The 16,393-nt window shown below is 38.8% G+C and overlaps 1 protein-coding gene across 14 annotated transcripts in view; it reads left to right on the top strand.

Moving 5' to 3' along the window:
* The window catches only part of TENM3 (teneurin transmembrane protein 3), a 763,547-nt gene that overhangs the window by 526,926 nt on the left and 220,228 nt on the right, over positions 1-16,393 (top strand). For all 14 annotated transcript variants that reach the window (XM_075197350.1, XM_075197334.1, XM_075197322.1 and 11 more), the window contains one exon: positions 9,427-9,664. In XM_075197350.1, coding sequence (XP_075053451.1) covers positions 9,427-9,664 — 238 coding nt within the window. The remainder of the gene's footprint in view (positions 1-9,426; positions 9,665-16,393) is intronic.

The following is a 16,393-nucleotide window of genomic DNA, read 5'->3' as shown; positions in this document are numbered from 1 at the left end:
TGCACTTTAACAATTGCTTGTCGCATTTTATCCTCCTTATAGTTTTCTTTTTATATAATTGATTTTTCTTATGTAAGCTACATGTTCTCCTCGAGCTGCTTTTTAATAGTGAAAAATGTAATAAAAATAGATTAATAAACATGTAAGTTATACATTTAATTACCCTTGCACTCTTTAATGTAATCTCAATATACTAAACAAAATAATGTTTGTCTGCAGAATAGAATGAAGAAGCAGCATTGCAAGACAGTCCACTAGTCAATATTTAAGGTTTATTTAATCTGCATTTCAATCGATCTGTGTATGTAGTAATTTCCTTGTAGTACACAATTAGCACATAGTCAAAAATCTGTTCTTTTTCAATTTTGATGATTGCGGGTTATGTTTACTGTAAGCCAGAAGCATCTTTTAAAAACCTGAGCAAGAGTTTCAGAAACAGCCTGCAATAAAATCACACACGCTTCATAAAACACCACTTGATTGATATCACTTGCACCATTAGGAACTAAACGACAAAGGATGTAATTTCAGTTCTTGCATGCAATATTAATCGAAAGCCTTTAAACCATTTTACTGATGGGAACTTTGACAACATGACATTTGAAGAATTGTTAGCCAAAGTCATTTTATCTTAGTCACATTAAAGTAAATAGTATAAAAACCTGTAATTTGCCCATTTCGAATTTGCATGTGATTTCCTCCTCACACTATTGAAAACTGAGCAGCTGAATAGCAATGGGATCTGACTTGTCTGATATGTTTAACTACAGGAAATCTTCATTGTGAGACACTTGTCTTCTGTGTATTGCTGTATGTTGTAAAATAAGTGGATGCAACACGAATTGTATATATTATTTTGTCAGTATTAAATGGAGAGGAGACATATACTGTATGATTGTCTTCAATTCTGGCTTCTGATTTCATAATGTAATTCTTGCTTTTTATACAAAATGCCTAATCCCAGTCTATTGTAGTCTATTGCATAGATCTATTATTTATTTACCTAACGACACTATATTACATGGTGTTTTACAGAGGATATGTATAAATTCACCTTAGTCCCTACTTCATTGGTGCTTACAGTCTAAGTTTCCACACAAACAAGGATCCGTTTTTAAGATCAGGCAATTAACCTTAATTAATGTTTTTGGGCTGATAATCAGAGCACCTGAAGGGAACCCACACAAACACAGAAATAACATACAAACGCTACGTAGAGGCCTGGGGGTAAATGTATCAAGCTGAGAGTTTTCCGGCGGGTTTGAAAAACCAATCAGATTCTAGCTATCATTTATTTAGTGCATTCTACAAAAGAAAAGCTAGAATCTGATTGGTTGCTATAGGCAACATCTCCACTTTTCAAACCCGCCGGAAAACTCTCAGCTTGATACATTTAGCCCCTAGTCGGATATGAACACCTGGTCCCAGTGCTAATCATTGTACCATAATCAGGGCCAGATTAAGGGAATGGAGGCCTCTGGGCTAATGGGGCCTCCATTCCCCCATGCGAACCCCCCCCCCTATGAGCCGCCCCCGTGAGGCCCCCCTGTGAGACGCCCGCTACCCCCCCAAGCGCTTATCCCCTTCTCCTGTCACTGTAGTCCATCCGGGGCGCACTGTAAACTCCTTACTGAGGAGATCTCGTGAGAGTGAGACTCATAGTCTCACTCTCACGAGATCTCCTCAGTAAGGAGATTACTGAGCGCCGGGGAAGGACTAGAGTGACAGGCTCAGCAGCATTTATCGGGTCAGGGGCGCCCCCGCACCGATCAATAATGCAGCTGAGCACTTTCAAGGGCCCCCTGGATGCCCGAGGCCCCTGGGCTGTAGCCCAGTTAGATCTCAGGTTAATCCGGCCCTGACCATAATTTAGCCTCTCAAAATTGTAGTACTGAGTTTTTTAATAGCATTAGCATATAGACAGTTGTAAAGTATTGTCAACCAGCTTTTAGATTAGTAATGGTATGTTAAAGGTAAAACATATTTTAATAAATGTCCAGCACTATAAAAAAAGTGTATTCAAATTCAACTAACCCAGGAAGCAACATATTTATAGTTTATAGAATCTGCTTTGTTCTGAGTGCAGACAGTATAGTGTCAGCCACTTTGAAAGACATAACTATAGAACTGCCTCTTACGTGAAGTTCAAAAACAAATGTATTTTTTTGCATCCATGTTAGGAAAGATCAGAGTTGAAATAGCTTTAATAAAGTTATGCGTGCAATGACATGGTAAATATTTTTTTCTGGGGGCAGGGCAATAGTCCATTTATGTCTAAGAGACCTGCACTAAAAATAATTTAATTAAAAAAACAACATAAAAGTTGGTGTGGTAGGAGAATAGTATTCTCCATTCATGCTTCTATGTTAAGTACATCTCCTTTAGGACATCGCAGCTTGCTGGTCAGTAAATCATGGCATTCTTAAACACCTTTCTAGTATTACCCTTACACTGACGTTTATTAATGTTCTGTTGTCTTAGAGAAGATGGAAAATAAGGGAGACTGCAGTAAGATATGATTATGTGTTGGTGATAAGTGACTATGAATCCAAAAACTTAAGCTAATGTCACACAAGCGCTTTGTGCACCCACGTTTAAGCCATAAGCCTGCCACTTGCACACATGTGTTACACATGTTACATGCCAGCACGATCATTGTTCAGGAAAATAGTGCGTACAAATGCCTAGTTCAGCATTTGGTGGCTATGTGCCACCACTCTTAGCATCATGACACATGTTTTGGTTTTACTAGATGGCATTTTGTAAGTAGTTGAATCTTGGACATCTTACAGAACACAGCGGTACAGTACGTTTCATGGGGCACCATGTCCTGTAATGTTCTAAATATTTATTAACTACGTTTAGAAAATAATAAAATGTTGTACAGAGAAAATCAGAAAGGGTATTTATGTCCACACAAAGGGTGCTTGGTAAATATCTACATACATAGCAAGATGCTTGACAAGCTAGTGTCATACTATAGGGATTTTAAATGTAGCCCTTTTTGGCTGTAAATGTTTACCAAATAACCCTTACATAGGTAAGCACAGAGAATTACTGGTGCTGAATCTCCCTCTTCTCAAGATGTACTGTTTAAAATGTAACGAGAAGCTGAAGCACTGCCATTACTAGAAATGTTATTTTTCTAATCATATAGTAAACTGTCATTACTATCACTGTTGCATCTATGTCGATAACTGGAGCATTGGGCTATCTCATTCAGTAATTTCTTAATTGTGATTGTTGTGAGGGAGAGATGGCATCTTGCAAAATGTATACTGCATAGTTGTCTTTACTTACAGTTATCTAGGGACGTGTTGTTGCTAGACACTACACCATCATAATGCAACTCTTTTGCGTTTTAAGACATATTGATAGCTGGAAACTATAATATTTGAGGCTTAATATACGTCTTGTGTAAACTATTAATCATTGACTATTTAATTTAATTGATAGCTGAAGCACCTTGTGACAGCATAGACCTCCTATGCCACACTGTCCGTGTGTTTGTTAGGGACCAGCTCGGCTTGCCTTGCCACTGTCCCCTTTTCTTCATCCCAAATGTGCCTGCAGTAGGAGGTGCTTTTGCTGCCCCCACCACTATGCTTCTTCATCGGCGCCTAGAACCGTGTCCTGCTAGTGTACCCCCTTCCTGGGCATCTGGCTGGTACACCTGACCTCTTGCCTTCAGATCAGGGTTGCTGTGGATGGTTCCCCCTGGTCTATCACACTGACCAGAGCTGCAGGTAGCGGGCAGAGTGTTGATACTGGATGCAGGGTTCTAACCTCAGAAGAGCCGGAAAAAGGATTAGATTGGTCTAATCTGCAGGTCACAGGAATTACAGCACAGATAAGTAGTCATCTAAGCAGGACCTTTAAGCAGTGATGTTTTATTAGTTCATGTAGTCCTAATAATGACAGTTACACGCCAGTCTGTGCTACTAGCAATCTTTCCAGACGTTACAGATGGTATAATAATAGATTACATGGTCAAACAGTCTGCTTTTTATACAGATTTACACAGATACCCTGGCAGGATGTAATCCAGCCTCCTGCCCCTCTAACCAATCCAGGTGCTTGCAGATAACTCAGCCTGGAGGGGTTTAACACCTTTTTACATTGCTGCTAGTGGCACGTCTGAGGTTTCATATTGAATGTTTACCATTATGATATAACATTTCTCTAATCTTGCTTTTAAGTTTAAGTTCAATTTAACTTGCAAAATTCACATTAATCTGTGACCACTTGCATGCTAAGTCTTACACACATAGGAAGTCTACCAGACAGTCTTATTACTTCCCCCTTGTGCTTTCAGGCTCAACAGACGTGTCAGTCATTCAGCAATGAAAAGGTCTAATTAACATGAGATTACCAGACAATTTAAAAAACACATCCCTTCCACTCATATGCTTACTTGAGACTTCATACAGAAAAGTTACAAAACCCAAACATGAGATACTGTCTCTGTCATCAATCCATTTCCATACAAAACACATACCAATATAAAAAGATAAGTACATTTGCAATGATATCCTAATTAATATGAATATCTACAATAAGTTATTTCTACACGATCCAGCCACAAATAAGTTATTTATAAGTGATCCAGCCACACACCTAATATCCCAAATAGTGACTTGTAAGAATCAAGCATGTGCCATAGTTGGCAAGGTAAAGCCAAAATAATATTATTAACTACTTAATTTGTCTATGCTGATATGTGGCATTATTATTATTATTATTATTATTATTATTATAGTTTATATAGCACTGATCATATTGCATGGTGCTATACAGAGAATATGTAATAATTCCCTGACACTGTCATATCTAGTAACTGTGCGGAGACTCACTGAGACTGGCAGCTGATAAGCAGGCAGACGATTGTCCCTGATTGCAGTGAGTCTAGTAAAGGTTCCACCATCGTGCAACAATACCTATGAAAATATACTGCATTTGTAATGCTATATATACTGTCTCTATATGGACAAGTCCTATTAGAACTGATGAATATGCAGTGATCATGGTATTTCTCAGTTAAGAAGTTAAGATGCAGAAAAACGTCTTCTAATGTCAGTGAAGAATCATATTGTCTCTTAGTAATAGTTACATTGCAGTCTATACAGCATTGATACAATACTCCTAGTTCACAATGTCCATAGATTAATATATCAAAGTGTTAAATTTGGTAATACAAGGAATTAGGCCCTGCACGTCTATCAGGGCAGCTTCTCTACTAGGGCATGACATATATTAGACTTTTCTGCGGTATCAGTTTCCTAAAGACAGATCTGTTTTAATTGGGTGCTTGCTTTGACTGGTTGAATTACCTTGTAACTGTCTTGTTGAAATGTGCCTGGAAGGCCTCAGCAGTGATTCTAATCAAATACAATGACACCCACTGGTGTGGATAAAGGCAGCACTGATTAATTGCTGTAAAATCTACCTGACTCATAACTCTTTGATGAATTTATGTGGTTCTCTATTTCCATCCATCCATCTACGTGGATTCTCCACATGGTCATAAACTGCAAATGGTACTAAATATTTATTGTTAATAGAATTGGCAAGCTGGGCTTAAACTGTGGCGAAGGACGTCTCTCTAGGAAAGGAAAACGGTTCCGTCGTAGCGTGTACATGGCTTGTTCTGCTCTTGGAGCAATATGTGTGATCATCAACTATGGAATGTTCTGACGTGATACGAATGTCATTTCTGTCCAAAGTCGTACCTGCAAGACCTATAATGTAGACGGCTACACCAATCTTACTGCTTACATAATTAATGAATTTGTGCAGCAGCTGTCTTGAAAACGTACATTTATAGTTAACCAATATATGATGAAATAGTTATTATTGTTTGAGATTTTTAAAACGTTCCTTTTATTTATTTATTTTGCAAAAGATGGAGTATTAAAGTAATTTTATTGTTTTCAAATAAGCATTGCATAAGCGATTGTATTGTGTTTCCAAAGCACAAAGTAATTTATTTAAGCAGTTGTAAAATTTTACAATTCAATACATGAGTATAATACAGTACAACCAATACCAAAAATGAAATACATACCGCTGCGCTCGCTTGCGCTAGCTGGTACCAGTGAACAGTACTTCACTCCAGAATACTGTGGTCAGAGAAGACAGAGGCCAGTGCCAGCACAGCTATATTATATACACTCAGTGTTACAGAGAAAACAATGCAGATGACGTGGCTTGCTTCTATAGGTCCAGACTTCGGGTGGGTACAGTGTAAACAGGTCATAGACTAGTTCAAACAACCCCCTCCAAGGCTGAGGGTCAACATTCCAGATGATTCTCCTGCCTAGAAACCAGTTTAATCTAGTCTATTTACACATTACAGTCAGTATCACTTTAAGTATTTATTCCCTAACATCACTAACTAGAGTATGCAATGTGCGATCTCTTCGGCGAAAGAACCGGACAACTGCTGATAAATAGGGGATTAAAATGATACCAGACATGACACATTTCCTATAACCTGGACCTTAAAAAACACTAAAGTGTACATATAATCATAATATATAAACTAATAATAAACTAAATACTATCTGCTCATAAATAACTGTGGAATGGAATCAATATAAATATGAAATATATAAATAACTAAATGTTGTAGTGCGAGTGTGTGCGTGCGTATTTTACCGCGTGATCACGCCATGCCACGTGTAGCGTGGCATACTGAGTGCAATCGCACGATAAAACAATATTAACTAATATACATTCGATCATCCAATTATACGACTTCGACAGGAGATTCACATGTTTTTGTTAGGCAGTACTTGAAGTAGTATTATATATTGTGGTGTTTGGATGTTTCTCAACTTGTTATTTTATTTTTAATAGTACATTGAATCAGCAAAATTTATTTATTACTCAACTTGGATGCATAGTTGGAACTAACTTCCAGGGATGGTCCAAGGGTTTAAAGATTTGTCCCTGAAAACTTTTGACCCTGGAAAAGTCCATGCTTTGTTTTTAATGAAATAGATAGTAGTAGAAGCCTAATGGGAAAAGAAAACTACCATTCGACTTCCCCCCACCCTTACTGGCCAAAGAGAACATATGAACAGGAGAGCAGCATACTTGGTAATCAGCATGCAAGCAGCTCCTACTCCCCATCGCTAAGTTTCCCTACGGTCTGTCAGCTCTCTTGGTACTCTTTGTAGGAAGCACTGAGTGCATAGGAGCCTGACTGATAGACAGAGAACTGCGTCCTGTGTAATTGACATACTTGGCTAGCTTTCAACCTGACTCTATTCCAGGCGAACGGAGGGGCAAACATTTTTTTTTGCATTAGTCTTCCCTTACTATATAGCTATTTCTTTATCCTTTGTCCCAATAGTAATAAGTCCTCTTTAATTGTTTTTGTATTTTTTAAATTATTCAGACTTCTCAAATATACTGTACTCCACGCTTAGAGTTTTACTTTTTGTATTATAAAACAAGAGGAGAATAAATGTCATGGGTATGGAAGCTCCATCTGGAAACCTATTTTCACAAGAGACTTGGGGAACCAACACTTGGAAAAACATGCTTACATGTACATACGATGTACCTAGTTTCATGGAGCAGTGTAAAAACATTTTGTGGCTCGTGACTATGGAAATAAAATAAATGGGTGTACATTACATGGTTTTAGGGGTGCACAGGCATTTCCTGTCCACAAAAGGACTTGTTTACGTCAGTTTAGAGTTGGTTATCTTCAGGTTTCATCTTATACTTGTATCTCTAAAGTGGAAGAATGTTGGCTTCTAGTTTGCAGAGATGTTTCCCAAGAGCAGGAAGTAGGTGTGTACCTTGATGTAGGCTGGGAGGATCATCCGTGCACACTGGGGTTAAAACCAGGTTAGGTTTAGTAGTCAAACCATATCATCATCATCACCATTTATTTATATAGCGCCACTGATTCCGCAGAGCTGTACAGAGAACTCATTCACATCAGTCCCTGCTCCATTGGAGCTTACAGTCTAAATTCCCTAACACACACATACTGACAGACAGAGAGGGAGAGACTAGTGTCAATTTTGATAGCAGCCAATTAACCTACTAGTATGTTTTTGGAGTGTGGGAGGAAACCGGAGCACCCGGAGGAAACCCACGCAAACACGGGGAGAACATACAAACTCCACACAGATAAGGCCATGGATGGGAATTGAACTCATGACCCCAGTGCTGTGAGGCAGAAGTGCTAACCACTTAGCCACCGTGCTAATATTTGCTCTCTTAAAAAAAATTGAACACCAGAAGTAATTTTAGTTTGACTGTTTATAAATGGTTAAATTGTCAATTGTTAGCAGCTTCAAAGCACTGTATATGACACAAGCACAGGATGTGCATTTTACGTAATAGACCATGTCATGTACTTTTACTCACAATGTGATGCTAACAATACATACATGCATTCCATTTTCCATATTGAATGAGATGACCTATAACACTGTATGCAGTGTGTTCTTGTCGGATTTGCTTGTACAGTATCTTGAAAGCTCCATATTACGCTATTAACTCAGGGTGATAACTTATTGACCTTGTTTGTAGATAAAAGAAGAGCAAATCCTTTTAGAAATCTCTATTTTTGAATTACCATTGTCTAAAATTAATGTATAAACTGTAAATACAAAACCGACCTATTAACATTAAACTTTGCACGCACGTGTAAAAAATTACTTTGTGTTTTAATTAAAGTTAACATGTTACCTGTTTACAGCTAATTAGGAATAGCATATTTAATTTGTATGGGGGGTACATTGGTATGAAATTGGGAATTCTCGTCTGCCTGTGTTGTAATGAACTTAACGGTCATTAAGTATATGAGTCTTCTGACGTTGTAATCAGATGTGATTCAGTCTGGTAAATGTCTATACTACAACATCTGTTTCACAGAGTGACCTTCTGCTGCAGAATACTTAGTATCTATTAGCAAATCAACATACAAACCTACACTCTCTGAAATCCTCTAACTGGCAGGGTATACCGCTGTTAAGCTACCGGCTTGCTGCAAATGATTACTTTTAAGTAATGCTTAAAAGAAACACTGTTAAAATAATTATAGGAATTACATGTGTTTAAAGAACCTGTGTGAACTGGGAATAAAAATGCCCATTTCATTTTTTTGTTTCCCTTTTTAAGTTTTTTTTTTTTATTTATTTTGACTGTTGATCTCTAAAAGAGAAATTGATACCTGACAAGTACTGTTGATGAATGTGCTAATATAAATGAAATCCAACATAAAGATCTGATCACCAGTTTACCATCTGTTAAATGTTAATTAAACAATTGGGTGCCCAAGGTAAATTTATATCCGTAGGAAAGTCAATTTATACTCTCCATTATAAAGCTTGTCTTTTTTATTAATTGCAGCAGATAAACTTCAGCATGCTGACAGTGTTACATTTTGTTCTTACTCCACAGAGCAATCGCCAAACAGCCAAGGTCAGTCCACTTTGCAGCCTTTACCACCTTCTCACAAGCAGCATCCCGCAGCACAGCAGCCGTCCATCACATCCCTCAACCGCAACTCTCTGACACATAGGAGGAACCAAAGTCCGGCCCCGCCGGCTGCGCTGCCCGCCGAGCTGCAAACCACACCTGAGTCCGTCCAGCTGCAGGACAGCTGGGTCCTTGGCAGTAATGTGCCACTGGAGAGCAGGTAAATCATGTACTACTGTGGAACCCTCTCAGGACAGTGATTCTGGGTATATACAGGCCGTTGTCTCAGCTTGTCAACATTGTTGGTGTGATTTAGTTATTTTCAGTGATACCTTATGATAAAAATTGACAAACAGGATTGTGCCCTACCATCCACCTTTCACTGACTGTCAAGCAGCTCTTGTGAGCAGGAGAACCAATCACAAACCTCAGTTTCTTGATTTCAGCTTGTGATTGGGACTCCCAACTCCTCCTCTTTCCCTGGTTTTCAGTCGGGTCTGTATGAGGAACAAAAGAACCCTGGGAAACAATGACTGCAGGGATCAGGCCCCAGGGATCTGGCTAGACTGCCCAGCACTTATATTAAAATCACGTACAATGGGAAATATATTCCACTTATTTTAGAATATAATTTTATTTATTTAGCTCTTAGCAGCATAAAATCAAAAATTTAATTACATTTTGAATTTTTTTTATCATTCAATCAAACACTTTAACTAGTCAATAGGCAGCACCGAAAGACAAAGTGGTGAAGCTACAACAATGGACATCCTCCACACATTAATATTCTAAGTCTATATTCTAACAATGATAAATGATGAATTACACACTAGTAAACTAACAGATTTATGCTCAGGATCCTATTAGAAACTTTCATGTTTAGTGTTTTTATAGACAAACTGGACAGTATTAGGACAAAGTGGTTTAACACCCAAGGCAAAAACTTAAGATGCTGTCGCCAATATCTGTGTGCTAATGTCCATGTGTTAGAACAGACATACATTCTTAGAGAACATGAAAAAGCAGTAAACATGCAGGTAGATCTCAGCTCCCAAAACTTCTTTTACCCAAGGCAGGTGCCTCTCTTGATTAGCCCTACTCCTTGCGTTATGTGTTGTGAATTAAGAGCAGATATTTACTGATTTTTACTATCATTAAAGTCTGTGATCTGCTCTTTGCCGCACACTGTATCCAACGCTTCTAACACTCCCAAATGCTACATATAGCATTTTCATCTAGCAAATAATAAAATCTGTTGAAATCCAGGTCCACAGATGAATGTTAAACACTGTAGCCTGACTCTCACAAGCTGTAAAATGCTTAAAGTATTAAAACGGCATTTCACTAGCAGATAAAAAACGCAAATACACTGCTTCTAATTTGCAGACACCAGCATTAAATGTTCTGTGTACGTTATACGGTTCTGCATTTTCAGCATTACATTACATAGTCTATACAAAAATGTAAGGGAAACAAATCATAGCGCTTCAGAGGTGAAGGACGTTTCTTTATGTGCTATACAGAGGTAAATAGCATGCTGAGAATACATTCTGAATACTATATTTTCTATAGATTTGTCACTGAAGAAAGTATCCTAGAGTGAACACCTGCATTTACTTGTTATATTTGCTCCACGCAGCCTGTATAAAGCAGGGAAGGCTAATGGAAATGGACTTATCACTCCTTTCCACATCAGTTATGACATAGTATACAACGATTTATTGTGGGACTCATTAGTACACCGCTAAATGTCCCCAATTAATTAGCACTAGCTGAACAATTAATCAAGACTGTAAATCACTGCTGTCACCTTCACATTTTTTGATGAAGTTAAAAAGACTGATTTTCCAGGTTCTATGTCAGACTAAATATTCACAGCAATGCTAAGGACTGGGATTTGACAAATAGAAATATCGACAGGTCATTAACTACTCACAAAATAAAAAAAAAAGCCATTGTAAATGATATAACCGCATAGGAAATCCTAAGGCACATTTGCAAATAACAGTATTATTATGCAGAATGCATTTTAATTTTTCACATGCGCGGATCTAAACGATTCACTTGTACATTTATATATATATTGCAGATGAATAAAGAACTTTATATTTAGTGTAAGAGATTTATACATGAAAATACAATCTTCCACCACAAATTTTACTGCATTAATAAAATGTTAGGGCTACTTCTGTGATGGTTCTGTAACCTCTCAAGATTTATGTAGCCATATATCTCATCAGCGCACCACTCCTACATTTCCTATATTTTTAATACACATTTCAAAAGCTCAGACATCTTCTGTAACACCCTACATTAAGTAAGCATCTCACTTCCCCCTTCTCTCTGGTTCACTCACTGCCTCCCACTTGTTTTCTTTCCAGCTGCTCCCTTTCTCTAGTCCTCTCTCCCCCTGCCCCTTCCTCTGGTTCTTCCACCCCCCTCTGGTTCTCTCTCCTGTGCCCCCACTCTCGTCCTCCCTCCTCCCCCCCTCTGGTTCTCTCTCCTCTCCCCCTCTCTAGTCCCTCCCTCTGGTTCTCTCTCCTCCCCTCACACTCTGATCCTCCCTCCTTCCCCCTCTCACTCTCTCGCCCCCCTGGTTCTCTCCTCCCCTCCCACTCTGGGCCTCCCTCATTCCCCCCTTTTGGTTCTCTCTCCCCCAGACCCTGGTTCCCTCTCCTCCCCTCCCACTCTGGTCCTCCCTCCTTCCTCCCTTTGGTTCTCTCCCCCCCTGCCCCTGGTTCTCTCTCCTCCCCTTCCACTCTGGTCTTCCCTCCTCCTTCTGATTCTCTCCCACACCCCCCTCTGGTTCTCTCTCCTCCCCTCCCACACCCCCCTCTGGTTCTCTCTCTTCCCCTCCCACTCTGGTCCTCCCTTCTTCCCCCCTTTAGGCTCTCTCCTCCTGCCCCGGTTCTCTCTCCTCCCCCTCCCACTCTGGTCCTCCCCCCCCCTCTCTCTCTCCCATCCCCCTCTGGTTCTCTCTCCTCCCCTCCCACTCTGGTCCTTCCTCCTTCCCCCCTTTGGTTCTCTCTCCTCCTTCCCCTGGTTCTCTCCTCTCCATTCCCACTCTGGTCCCCCCACCCTCTGGTTCCCCCCCACCATGGCCCCCCCCTCTGGTCCCCCCTGCCCCTCTAGTTCTCTCTCCTGTGCCTCTTTGTAGAGCCCCCACTGGAGAACAGACCCTGAGCGGTGCCAACAAGCCAGCAGTGGTCAATACTTAAATGTGTTGTACACCTTTGATTAGCACAGTGCTTAGAATTGCCTTAAATCCTTTTGCCCGTTGATTAAATTCCAACCAGGCCACTGTCTGTGGCATGTATATAAGTTCTCCCCATGTTTGCATTAATTTTTCCTTTGGGTGCTCTGGTTTATTCCCAGAGTCCAAAAAACATACTGATAGGCTAAGTGGCTTCTGGCAAAATGGACCCTGTTGTGTCTGTGTAGGATTGTGTGGTAAGGCATTTACCCTATAAGCTCCAATTCGGCAAGGACTGATGTTAATTATTCAGTATTTCTGTAAAGCGCTTCGTAGTATGGTGGCTCTATATAAATAAGCAATAATGGATAAATAAATATGTTCCCTTTCGGCCCCAGCCAGATCTCCTCCAATGTGACTGGAATACAATCCCAGCTGTTCAAACTATTAGGACAGGGAGTGTGCGGCAAGTGTGGTCCCTGAATTGGTATATTCTCCTGTCCATTTGGGAACTACACTCACTATTTAGATAGCAGGTGTAATCTCCTGTCCAGTTCTCCCTGGTAGTGCTCTCCTCCCCCTTCGGCCCTTTGTGGTAATCAAACTACAAACACCCAGCATCACTATTCAGTTTATCTTCCAGTAGAATATACAGCAGCAATCCCTAGTCCATTAATATACACTGCAAGCCTCAGACTAATGTTTTGTAATTAAGAGACTGTTTCCACAAATGAATTGTAATGTACAGTAATCTCCACACGTCTGACTCATTTTATTGTCAGGGTGATAAGTTTACCACTGAGTTTAAATGTTCTCCAGCACCTCACAGCCCAGACATCCCTATTATGATCTATCCAATCAATGTCATGTAAATGTCTAAATGTTACTTGTAGTTGTAATACAGAGACATTGTTTTTTCGGGTTTCACAGTTCTTTTAAATAAATCATCTTCAGCTTCAGTCCTTAAATGTAACCAAAAGACAGAGTTTTCACTGCTTTTCCTTGCAAATCTGTTTAACTATTTGCTTGAGGTAAAATTACAACAGCGTTAAAAGAAAAAAAACCATGTGTAAGGTGCATGTTATCTTCACACCTAAGACATGTTGTTTGCCCTAGAGCTGTGGTTCTCCACCTTTGTGCCTTTCCAAAATGTGAACCGACATTGCTGTCTTCATAAATCTAATTAGAGTATAATGTCTGAGGAAAATATCATGATAAAGAGTATGTTGTGTGTTGTGACATTGATTTATTGTTTTGCACTGTGATAGTGTAATTGTCCTTGAACAAATGGATTAAGTTCAAATATGAATGGCCAAAGGGCATAAATCAGGAGAGAGCTGGGGCCGCAGGTGAAGGCTTGGGGGCCGGAGGTGTCTGTTCTGTAACCGGCATCGCACGCTGGCGGTAACAGCCCAAATGTAGTAAAAATGCTTCGAATAAAGCTTTTTATTTAAAATTAAATACTGTTTTAATAATGGCTACTTTATTTTTAGATAAACCTCATCTATATTTAGACTATTTTAAAATAAAAAATTGACGACAATGTGAGATTTTTTTACTGCCGTAATGGGGCTGGCAATGATGAATATTTCACTAGTGGCTATTGAGACCTGGGGCCTGATTCATTAATTAACTTAATAAACTTCTTATTTTAGTCTCCTGGACAAAACCATGTTACAATGCAAGGGGTGCAAATTAGGATTCTGTTTTGCACATAAGTTAAATACTGACTGTTTTTTCATGTAGCACATACTTGATAGCTTATTTGTGCACTGACATTTAAAGTTGATATTTGTGTGCTACATGAAAAAACAGTCAGTATTTAACTTATGTGCAAAACAGAATACTAATTTGCACCCCTTGCATTGTAACATGGTTTTGTCCAGGAGACTGAAATCTGAAGTTTCTTAAGTTAAGATCCTTAATGAATCAGGCCCCTGGATATAGTTATACAAATTCATGTAACAGGCCAAAAACAGGAAAAGGTTCCAAAGTGGGAAAGGGATTGAATTATGGACACCCGTAAAACATCAGTTCTCAGCCACAAAGCCTTTACTGTGCACAAGTCAGGAGAAAACAACATTTTTCCTGATTCCAGCATCTTCTCTTGACATCAATATTGTAATATATATTTCTTTTCCAAGCTAAGCAACAATAATTCATTTCCAAAATCTAAAAAAAAACAAACACCATAGGATAATATACTTTACCATAATCAATTACTTCACTTAAACATAACTTGTGACTTTTATTTTTAATCCAATTTAGTTCATTGTGACTTTTCCCTGAGCTGTCATTTTACCAGCTATAGATAAAGAAGAAATATGTAAATGTCACAAGCATCGGGATAACCATCTCTAGTTCCTTAGGCGTATATGGGTGATTGCTGACAGTTTTGATAAGATCTAATGATGTTCAGAGATATGTCATGAATATTTGAGTCATTTACCAACTTGTCTATTGTGACTGTGTTTTAGGGACACTAGCCTTTTTTTATTGTTTTTATTATTTTTACCATCCATCTTCTGGGAGCTGTTGTCAGTTTGATGTATCTACCGAGAATGGGCAGTGTTTCTTAGACAAATATACACTAATAAAAACACACTTTTTAATGTGATTTGATTTTTAAAGGTTTTCACTCTGTGGTTCCATACAGTTGCTGGCACTTTGTCAGATATTCATATTTTCTGTAAAGCTATATGGTTTAGATCATGGATAGCCAACAGGTGGTCCAGACATGATGTGGCCCTCATTGAAATATTGGGGCCGCATTCTACCTAGAAAGCCTCAATAGAATTCTAATAAGCTCACATATGGGTGAAACTGTTTGTTCTGGTTTACAATTTGTCAGATTTTGGTTACGTCATTGAAACCAGTTTCAAACCGTTCACTCACATGAACTTACTGTGTTCATTTATTACATCTATTAATTTTTTATGACAATTTATGTACAAAAGACGCAAATCGCCCCACACTTCAATTTTTACCCTGAAACTGTCTTTTTAATTTAATTTAACAAGATATAAAATAATATTTGATCAAATAAATAAAGGAAGAAAATGTAGACAAACAATTGTTCGATTATGCCAAATTTGGGAGATTTCCTCATCTCTTCTCATGTATAAGGTGGTACACCTAACCCCACTAAAAACTGTGATGTTACTGCTTTAAACAAATTGGCTGTAAGATAGTTTACCGCCAAACATAGCAAATAGCATTGTTTTACATTTACACAATAGTTGCAGTAGTTGCAACCTGATTTAATTAAGTAATATTTCCTGCAGAGCAGGCCTTGTACGGCCATTAATAAGTTACCATAGGCAAAGATTTTAATTAGTTTTAATGAGTCTATTTCTGAAATATGTATTATTTATTTATTTATTTATCGCAGTCTCATTGTGCAGTGCAGAAGACACACAAAGCTGTGCCAGACAGGCAGTCACCGCGTCAGTATAAATGCATATTAACAGTGTTGCCCACACTTTTTGAACATTAATTTCTGTTTAATGTCAGCAGCTGTTGGTGATTCACATTCATGCTAGCATCCTGTGCCATTTAGGGAAATGCCGTAGACCCATCTCTATACATTTCTAAGCCTACAATAAATATAGCTGCCAACTGTGCCTGATTTCCAAGGACAATCCTAGGTTTTGAATTAATGTCCCTGACAATTTAAAACTCCAAGAATCTGTTGCCATCCTGTAATCTAATGTGTTAGAGGTCCAGTATTTAAATGCAATAAAATTGAATTATGGT

This window comes from Mixophyes fleayi, chromosome 1, assembly GCF_038048845.1.
Source record: "Mixophyes fleayi isolate aMixFle1 chromosome 1, aMixFle1.hap1, whole genome shotgun sequence".
NCBI classification, from domain to species: domain Eukaryota; kingdom Metazoa; phylum Chordata; class Amphibia; order Anura; family Limnodynastidae; genus Mixophyes; species Mixophyes fleayi.
Note: the sequence above shows the minus strand (reverse complement) of the source record. Positions and strands in the feature narration are given on the sequence as shown.